General features: G+C 38.8%; 1 protein-coding gene across 1 annotated transcript; it reads right to left on the bottom strand.

The window, feature by feature from the left end:
* Positions 1-6,796: 6,796 nt before the first annotated feature.
* Positions 6,797-10,427, bottom strand: LOC109217131. Its single transcript, XM_019381364.1, has 10 exons — positions 10,343-10,427; positions 9,935-10,105; positions 9,725-9,877; positions 9,506-9,617; positions 8,752-8,911; positions 8,126-8,650; positions 7,774-7,850; positions 7,294-7,570; positions 7,125-7,194; positions 6,797-7,062 (listed from the first exon to the last, which is right to left on the bottom strand). Exons 1-10 carry the CDS (start codon positions 10,425-10,427, stop codon positions 6,797-6,799), a joined length of 1,896 nt encoding a protein of 631 aa, XP_019236909.1.
* Positions 10,428-10,939: the final 512 nt, after the last annotated feature.

The following is a 10,939-nucleotide window of genomic DNA, read 5'->3' as shown; positions in this document are numbered from 1 at the left end:
TATCAATACCTGGACCCGCACGGTCAACTCACGTGCTACGCGGACAACTCACGCGCTATGGTATTAATATCCTCACAACCAGGCCCTCGGCCTCACTCAGTCATGTACCTCACTAGCCTTACCATCATCAACAAATAAGGGAACACAACCCACATCAAGTAGCATATTAGCAAATAATAGAGACTGAGGTAATCATGTACAATAATTTCTATGACTGAGTACAAATATAGTGAGCACGAATAAAGCCTAAACATGATCTCTAACAAGAAGGCAAACAAGTTCAACAACAAGTAAACATATAACTACAGATAATAGCCGTTAGGCCTCACAGCTTCACGGGACGGACCAAGCCTCAGTCCCTCGCAGTGCACACCCATACGCCCGTCACCTAGCGTGGGTATCACCACCAAACAATCACATGATATCAATTTCTCCGGGTTTATACCCTCAAAGCCAGAGTTAAAACTGTTATTTACCTCAACAGCGTAAAATCCTACTCCAAGATGTCCTCGTCCCTCGACTCGGTCTCCAAAAGCTTCGAATCTAATCATAATCAGAATACTACTATCAACATAGTCTAAAGAATTGAATTATACAATAAAAACTACATAAACATGCCAAAAATCCGAAATCAGCCAAAACTCGGCCCCCGGGCCTACATCTCAGAATCAGTCAAAAATGGAAGAATAACAATTCTCGTCCTCTCCCGAGTCTAACTACATAAAATTTGTCAAAATCGAACTCCGTTTGGTCCCTCAAATCCTCACTTAAAACTCTCCAAAACTCAAACCCTAACTCCCTCAATTTCATTTCGAAATAATCAATCAAATCCCAAAAACGAAGATGGATTCATAAATTATAATCAAAATCGAGTAGAGAACACTTACCCCAATCCATATGGTGAATATCGCCTCCAAAATCTCCCAAATCCGAGCTCCCCAACTCAAAATATGACCGAATGAACAAACCCTTGTTTTGTATATTTTTCTACCAGCTACTCTGCCTCGTTTCTCGTGCCAAACGATCCCGAAACTCGTAATTTATGCCTCCAATGGATTTCTTGTCAAATTCTAGTCAAGTTAGGCTTTTGAAACTCAATTTGGCCTTATAACGAAGGAGATATGTAGGTTTTAATATTTGCAAATAGTGGAGATTTTTAAATATGCCGTCAGTGGCAATTTCGTAATTAATCTGAAAAAATCTGGCAACCCAATTCATAGTAAAATGACCATAAAATCCTCATACGATGTCCAAATTTGACGATTCTTTTTGCTACGGGTCCGTAATTACGATACGGATCTAATGCTTCAATCAAAAAAGAAATTGTTACTCATTTGTTCAATATGATATCATTTATGCTTGAAGAAACGGCGTCGAAACATAAGAAAACGAGCGCAACACAACCCAAACCTATCCGAAACTCACCCGAGGCCCTCGCGACCTCAACAAATAATTCCAACAAGTCATATGTCACTACCCGAACTTAGTCGAACCTCCGAAACACCCAAAACAACACCAAAATACCAAATCAACCTCGAATTCAAGCCTAAGAACTTCTACACTTCCAGCTTTTGCCAATTCAAGCCTAATTCTACCACGGACCTCCAAATTATATTCCAGACACACTCCTAAGTCTAAAATCACCCAATGAAGCTAATTGAATCATAAAAATCCAAATCCGAATTCTTTTACTAATAAGTCAACTTCCGGTTGACTTTTCTAACTTAGCTTTCTAATTGAGAGACTAAGTGTTCATTTCACTCCAAAACAACTCCGAACCCAAATCTACCAACTCGATACAACTCAACACAGCTGAATAACATATAAATAAGCATAGATGGGGGAAATGTGGCTATAACTCTCAGAACGAACGATCGGGTCGTTACAAAAGGGAATATTTTCTTATGTCTAAACGGGCTCTAAGAGTCCAAACTGAAACTTTTATGGGTATTATCACTTTTAGCCCGTGCCAGAAACTATTTACATCTGGTAGCCTAAAAAGTGTATAAAATTTATATAATTTTTGTATAGAACATACATAATGTATATATATACAAAAATATACAAATTTTATACATTTTTCGGCTACTATTTTTATAGCGGCTATACAGTGTCATTTTTCCAACTTTTATTGTCCCTTTTCTTCTCTCAAACTTATTTCAAAGCCTAGGGGACTAGGACTAACTTAGGTTCTGTAACGACCCGACTGGTCGTTTTGCTTTCTAGAATCCCGTTCCCCTAAATAAGACTTTTCGTACTTGCTTTTACTGATTTATGACTTGCGGGAATGGTTGGTTCGGCATTTGGAAGAGTTTGGGTTGAAATTAGAACACTTGGTTCCTTAAGGTTGGCTTACAGGTCAAGTTTGACTTCAGCCAATATTTTGAGTAAACGACCTCAGAATCGGGATTTGAAGATTCCAACAGGTTCGTATGATGATTTCGGACTTGGACATATGTCCGGATTGAGTTTTGGATGACCCGGGAGCGTTTTGGCGCCTAATAGTGGAAGTTGATTCTATAAGGATTTTGAAGTTCTTTAAATTTGATTTGGAGCGGGTTTTTATGATATCAAGGTCCGAACGGAATTTCGAGACTGGGAATAGTTCCATAATGTCATTTAAGACTTGCACGCAAAATTTGGTATCATTCCGAGTAGTATAAGACTATAAGTACGTTTCGGCACATTGGAAGTACATTGAAGAACTTGAAGTTCATAAGTTTGATTCAATTGGTTTTAGGGTGTGATTCTTAGTTTTAATGTTGTTTCGAGCGTTCCGAGGGTTCGAGCGAGTCCGTTTCATGATTCCAAACTTGTCAGTATGTTCGGGCGGGGCCCCGGCGGCCCCGAGCGTCAATCGAACAAGGCTCAAGCTAAGTTGAAAATTTGAGAAGGAGCTGAAGCTCCAGTTGCTGTCATAACCGCACCTGCAGTTGGCCAGCCGCAGGAGCGAGCCCGCAGATGCGGCTGAAGCATCGCAGATGCGGCCCAAAGAGAGGAGCCCAGGTTCCGCAGATGCAGCTCCTCTTCCGCAGAAGCAGAACCGCAGGAGCGGTCACCTGACCGCAGGTGCGGCTCTAGCTGACCCGGCCCATTTCCGCAGAAGCGGACAAACGTCCGTAGAAGCGAGACCGCAGATGCGCTCGACGCACCGCAGGTGCGGAAATCGCTGAAGGCAGTGGCCTTCATTTAATACGGGTGTTTGTCAATTTTGACCCATTTCACTCCATTCTTGGGCGATTTGGGAGCTTCAAAAGGGGAGATTTTAACCTAGCTGTGTGAGGTAAGTAATTTCTACTTCATGTGAGTTTAATACATAGCTAATGGGTAGATTACAACATGTAAATTAGTGAAAATTATGGGTTTAGAGTAAAACCTAGAGTTTGATAAAAATGAGATTTAACCACGAAATTTGTTATGAAATGTAGTAGAAATTATATATTCTTGATCCTATGGTTATGGGTAATAACTTTCTATGAAAATTTCCGGAATCCGGGCACGTGGGCCCTGTGATGAATTTTAGGAACCTTGCATTTAGGGTCGGAAAATTACTTTAATAGTTAGAATATGAACTCTTGAGCATATATTGACTGGTTCTTACCCCATTTAAATAGTTTTGGATCGTTCGGCTCCGATTTGAGGGTTTGAGCGCATTCTTAAATTTGGAAGTAAGCTTTGGGGCAAGGTAAGTCTCTTTTCTAACTTTGTAAGATGGAATTAACCCCATAGGTGAATTAAATAAATGTATGTAACTATCTGTGGGGGATACGTACGAACGTGGTGACGAGAGTCCGTATGTAGCTACTATTATGCTAATTGTCCGGGTAGTTTAGGACCCGTATCATGCTATACTTGCAATGATTGCGTCCTTACTTGCTACTAAGATAACTTAAGTCATACTGGAAATTTGTAAAACAAATATAGACGACTATACTCACTTACTTAAGGATTATGTGCTTCCTTGAAAATAAATTGTTATTTGTGGATCGGGTCGAGCGCCTTGGTAGTAAATAGATGCATCTATGGTTCGCGCCATTCAACGCTCTGGCAGTGCACAGTTTAATATTATATCGGACCGGGCCGTACAACCTCGGCACAACGGTCACATGTTATTTATTTGGAACTTCCCGTGATTTATACCGCTTAAATGCTTTGAAATGTAAGTTGTTACATGATATGATCGAAATTGACATGTTGTTTATGAAAGAATATCTTATTTCTCCTTGTTCTTAAACTGTCATTATTATTCATGGTATTCATGCTTAGCGTAACACTTAAATCATATTATTATTGAGCCTAGTAGGTGTCAAGTCGACCCCTAGACACTACTTCTTCGAGGTTAGACTGGATACTTACTGGGTACATGTTGTTTATGTACTCATACTATGCTTCTGTACTTAATTGTACAGGATCTGAGGCAGGTGCATCTAGCTACCCATCCGGCGCGCATTCTTGATACCTGATCGAGATTTCACGGTGAGCTATCCCCTTCTGAGCCGTTCAGCAGCATACCAGAGTCTCTCCTTTTGTTATTACTGTCTATTCTATTTCAGGCAGTAGGATAGTTATATTTTTGTACATTCTACTAGTTGCCCTCGTACTTCTGACACTAGATCCTGGCACACAGATTAGTAGACTATTATCTTTGGGTTGTATTCCTAAAATTATGATTTCCTTTAGTCATTCCCGTTTCAGTTGCTTTATAAATTCATTATTAATCGACTGTTTTAAATTTAAGTTAAGTAAACGTTGGAATTGTTTAATAAAAGAAATGATAACTCACTAGTTGATTAGTGTTGGCTTGCCTAATAACAGTGTTGGGCGCCATCACGATCTATAACGGAATTTGGATCGTGACAGGTTCCATGTTGTATCACGGGTGGAAGTGACTTTTATTCAAACGAGATGTATAGTTTAGAAACATTGCATTTGCAGAAAAAGGATTTCCACACATGATGCACATCATTATGATATTTTACTTTGAACTCGATGGATGTAACAAACTATAACATACAAATATACAATAAAGGGAGCATATATCGGTACTTTGTTCTTTCTAACATTGTAATTTAGTGAAACTTTATTCATCTTTTTAATTTAATCCAAGAAAGTAAAAAAACAAATTTAGCGTTTAGCAAACAAGTTGTGATATTTGAAGACAAGCACATTGAATGCAATTTATCTTTGAGACTGAGGAAGTGAACAAAAGTATATATATTTTGAGTACTTAAAAATTAAAATCTTTAGAAATGAACAATGATAATACTTGTGACAAGAGAGGTGCCCCAAATGCCCCCCTATTTCACTTTATAATACACATGGGTGGTGACACATTCATACAAATCTTAGTTATTAGTCCATCAAATCAGTTACAAAAATGAGGGGTTGGATTTGACCCACATTTAGTCTACCATCCAATTATGTGAAGCAAAATTGTCTATACACTCCACTAATGGCCAATTTTCATGGTGGATGCTAGCTAGGGTTTCATGAACTCAGGACCATACCTTTTGAAGATGAGGACACACTTGAATTGAAGATATTTGAACTCTTTCCAAAAATAATTAATTAGCACTTGATCTTGTCTTTTTTGTAATGGAAACAATTTTTTTGTTGCTATTATAGAAATAAGAAAACAAGAACTTTCAAGAGCTTTTGATCCTTATATGTATACGACATTTTGAGTTATTGTCTTTAATAAGCTAAGGTTTTTATGGTCCCTTATTTTCTAAAGGAGATAAGAGATCTAGGGTAAAGAAAATGGAGGGGGAAAATTCGGAAAGAAAACATACTCCCGTAAAATATAAGGTAACAGTTCTATCAATTAATTTTGATTTTGACCAACACGTTAAATAATAATTACTCCCCGAGATATCATATTTTCATTTTGATGATAATAAAGAGAAGACGGAGAGCTGCAAATACTCAATCAATTTGTTAATCATTTTTACAGAATGACTAATGTGAGACCTTGCACTATGAGAAGAGGACAACTTAACTGCCTAGTGACAGATCACCCTTTTGAAGACTGATTAAAAAGGTGGAATTTATTTGTGAAAAGGTTTGGTACTCATCCACCTTTTAGAAACAAAGTGGAAGCTCCTTTTCATTTTTTTTACTACTACCTTTAATGAGCAGTTCTGATTTTGCCATCATAGATATTTTCCTGTTTTTGACACATGCGCTTTAATTATGAACATTCTTATATTGGTATTTCCTTAGTTTCTTAATGCGCTTATCGATCACTTTAAAGAAAAAGAATGCAAAATATAATATTTACCTTTCAATTAGTTAAAACAAAATAAATATGGTTATATATATATATATATATATACACACACACACTCACGCTGAGCAGATTTGCAGTCGCTCTGTACTGCTCTAATAGCAGAAGCTTCTAGAGCACATAAATGAAGAAGAAGCAGGCATTGCAAAAATGATTCTCTGTATTCAATCTCTGAAGATACAGGGTATTTATATACAAGTAATGAGCCTAACTAACTATCTATTAACTTATGAGCTGGACGTGAGCTGGCATCAAGTGTACAGTGGAATTAATCGACTAACTACCATAATTACCATTAACTAACTTGAGCTCACAATACTCCCCCATAAGCTGGAGGGTGCAATATATTCACACACCAAGCTTGTTGAGAAGTTGAACATGCGAAGCTTAAGAGAGGCTTTTGGTGAGTAAATCAGCTTGTTGATCCTTGGAATGGACATAGACAGTCCTGACCACCCCTGCCTTGATCTTGCCACGAATGAAATGATAATCGATCTCAATATGCTTTGTTCATTCGTGAAAAATAGGATTAGCAGCCAATTGTATAGCGGATTTGCTGTCACATTGCACAAGAACAGGAAGCTTGATGAGAACTCCCGGCTCTTGAAACAGAACAAGCAACCAAGTGACTTCTGCTACAGCTGAAGCCCTGCTACGATATTCAGCTTCAGCTGAACTTTTGGAAACTGGTTGTTGCTTCATTGACTTCCATGAAATGAGAGAGTCACCAAATTTTACCACATAACCTGTTATTGATCTCCTAGTATTGGGGCAAGCTGCCAATCAGAATCACACCAACATTGTAACTCTGATGCAGGACCAGACCTCAACCAAATGCCTTGGCTAGGAGCACTCTTCAGGTAACTAACCACCTTAAGAGCAGCCTCCCAGTGGGACTTCTTAGGGTGCTACATGAACTGGCTCAAGGTGTGAATAGAAACATTAACATCATGTCTTGTTGTAGTCACATACATCAAACGACCAAGTAATCTCTGATATGCACTAACATCTTCTAAAGGCGAATCGTTTGCAGAACCTGTTGGCTGATCATATGCAATTGTAGTTAACTTGATATTGGTCTCCAAAGGGGTGATTGCTAGCTTGGCACCACTTAGTCTCATTTCAGAAATGAATTCTCGCACATACTTCCTTTGATTCAAAACTACCCCAGTTGTTGACCTTAAGATTTCAATGCCCAAGAAGTACTTGAGTTCACCTAAGTCTTTTAGCTTGAACTGCTGATGGAGTATCTCCTTTGCCTCAGCAATCAGCTGATCATTGCTCCTGTGATGAGCAAATCATCCATATACACCAGGATGATCACCATGCCTTCTGATTTCTTTAATGTGAATAAGAAGTAGTCATGATTGCTTTGTATGAAACCTGTTGCTGCTAGTGCATCAGACAACTTAATGTTCCACTGTCTTGATGCCCACTTGAGTCCATATAAGGACTTAAGCAATTTGCAAACTTTCTGCTCCCCCTACCTCCTAAAACTTTCAGGAATATCCATGTAAAGCTCTTCATAAAGATCACCTTGCAAAAAGGCATTATAGACATCTATCTGGTATAGATTCCAACCTCCAGAAACAGCCAAGCTATGACTGACCTTACTTTTACCATCTTCACTATAGGAGAGAAAGTATCATGATAATCTAGACCCTCTTGTTGGCTATAACCTTTTGCAACTCGTTGAGCCTTGAACCTCTCAATGTCCCTATTTGTTTGGTACTTGATCTTATAGACCCATTTGGATCCTACAGTGTGTTTCCCTGATGGTAAGTCTACAACTTCCCAAGTTTTATTATCCTCTAAAGCCTTGATTTCTTGTCACATTACCTCAATCCATCTAGCATCTTTGGCAGCTTGTTTGAAAGATCCGGGCTCAACAAATATAGAGAACTTGGCCAAATAGCTTTGGTACTTTGGTGTGACTTTGTCATAGGATATGTAGTTGGTGATGTGATATTTACTGGTTCCTTTCTGTGTTGTAACATAGTCTCTTAGCCAAATAGGCTGTATGGAGGTCCTGGAGGATTTTCTCAGTGGAATATGTGCAGCATCAGTAGTCACGTCTTGATTAAGAGCATGAGGTTCATCTTCCTGTATGACTGGAGTGATCTTTTCTGATGGTGAGCTTTCCTGCAACTCATTGTCTCTTTCTGTATTGCCTTTAACTATATTGTCAGTTGTAAGTATAGCTAAACCTTGATCCACATCTGAACCTTGACATATGTCTTGTGAACTGTCTGCAACACCTATAGATGGCACTCCAACATCAAATATGCCAGAACCCAAGTTGTCAATAGGAGGGTTGTGACTAATGGAAATCTCCTGTTGTTTTGCAAAAGGGAACACAGACTCCTTGAATACCACATCCCCACTCACAAAAAATTTCGATAGGTAGCAAGTTCTAATAAGATGTAACCCTTCTATCTCTCTGAATATCCCATCAAGACTGATGCCTTTGCTCTTGCAGCGAACTTATCTCCTTTGGGAACAACTGAAGCGAAACACAAGCACCCTATCACTCTCAGGTGAGTTAAGGATGGAGGCTTTGCATATAGCATCTCATAAGGACTTTTCCCTTTAATAGCTGAGGAGGGCAACCTGTCATCAGGTATACTGCAGTAGTTACACAGATTCCTCAATATCTAATTGGCATTTTTGATTGAAATCTTAGTGCTCTTGCTACATCCAAGATGTGCCTGTGCTTTCTCTCCACAACTCCATTTTGTTATGGAGTGTGAACACAGATGCTTTGATGTAATATTCCAAAACTTTGTAATAGATCATTGCACTGTGAGTTGAAGAACTCTGTACCATTGTCAGATCTGAACACTTTTACCATCACTCCAAACTGGTTTCTTACCATTAAGAGGAAATTTTTAATTGCAACAATTGTTTAGATTTGAGTTGCGGTAAATGAATCCAAGTAAACCTTCTAAAGTCATCCACAACTGTAAGAAAATAATACTTCTTGTCATAGATAGGTGTTTTATAAGGGCCCCATAAATCCATATGAACAAGATAAAAAGGATATACTGCCCTAGAAACACTAGTAGGAAACAATAATCTAATTTGTTTAGCTAAGGGACACACAAGACAATTATTCAGAAGATCATTATTTACAGTGCTTCCTAACCAATTCATACTTTTCATAGTAGAAGCTGACGGATGGCCAATCCTTTGATGCCGTAATCTGCAGTCCTCATTCACTGCGATGTTGCTGCTACATTGCAATCTCTATTACTGTTATTACTGCTACCTTTGACAATGTACAAATCGCCTGTCTCCCTACTAATCCCCTTCACCTGCCACTGTAAAGATCCTGGAAGAGGACAAAGTTAGGGAAAAAATTCATAGAACACCTCAGTTCTCTTGTGATTTTGGATACTGACGGGAGGTTAAATTTGAAATCTGGTACATATAGGACACCTTTTATAACCTCGATACCAAATAAATATGCATGGCCTGTATGAGAAACAAGGATCTTATCTCCAGTAGGCAAATGTACTGTGTCCTTAGATTCCGTCCTAGTGTTATCATTTGTTAATAAATCCATAGATGCAGCTATGTGATGTATGGCACCTGAGTCCACAATCTACTCACTAGTAGTATCTTTGGACATGAAACAAGCTGTAATACCTGCCATATTGCTTTGATTATCCGTGTTGTGTTGATTGTCAGTTGGTTCCTTATTCAACAATGCTAAAATCTGCTTGTATTGTTCCTCTGTGAAGAATGGTCCCTTTCTAGCAAAAGCATCCTGCAAGTCACAACTAGAAGGGCATCGAGCACCTGGATTACTTCCACTACCTGCATTGCTAGAAACACTGTTAACATCATTAAAGAGTGGATTTCCTCGACCAAATTATCCATTTGCACCACCACCTCTACGACCAAATTGTCTAGTATTGGGCTGATTGAACCTTTTTTCCCCTAAAAAGTCTTCAGGGTATCCAATGAGCTTATAGCAATTTTCTTTGCTATGACCTTTGTAACCACAGTGTTCACATTAAAAAAAAGGTTTTTTTCTCTTATAGCTTTGGTTACGACCAACCTGCATAGCTACTGGTTCATTCTTATCAATTATTGCGCCTATATCAGGACACTGTCTAGATTCATCTTCGATCACCATCGCATAAGCTTGATTGATATAGGGCACATTCGATTTCATGAGAAGCTGTCTTTTAGGTCATAAGAGTCGTTTAATCCACTAAGGAATTGCAGCAATCTCTGCTGCTCCAAATGATCAACAAAATCCCTTGAATTGGCCTTAGGTACCATAGCATCATACGCAATCCATAAATCCTTTAATTTTCTGAAATAGCATGAAACAAAATCTGTAACTTGTGAGAGAGTGGCAATGGCTCGATGCAGCTGAAAAATTCTCATGCGATTCACCTTGTCGACTCTCCCTCAAGTCTTCCCACACAAGGTGAGCATTTGAAGCATATGCAATTCCACACAGGAGTTCCGTGGATGGTGTGTTCATGAGCCATGAGAGGACAATGGCATTACAAGTTTTCCATTACTCTTGTAGCTCAGCAATACATGATTCCTTCGTACAAGTTCCATTCACAAACCCTGGCTTTCTGTTCCCAAGTAGTGCGATTGATGATAGGCTATAATTACGTATTTTAGTCGATT

This window comes from Nicotiana attenuata, unplaced genomic scaffold (genome assembly GCF_001879085.1).
Source record: "Nicotiana attenuata strain UT unplaced genomic scaffold, NIATTr2, whole genome shotgun sequence".
Classification (NCBI taxonomy): domain Eukaryota; kingdom Viridiplantae; phylum Streptophyta; class Magnoliopsida; order Solanales; family Solanaceae; genus Nicotiana; species Nicotiana attenuata.
Note: the sequence above shows the minus strand (reverse complement) of the source record. Positions and strands in the feature narration are given on the sequence as shown.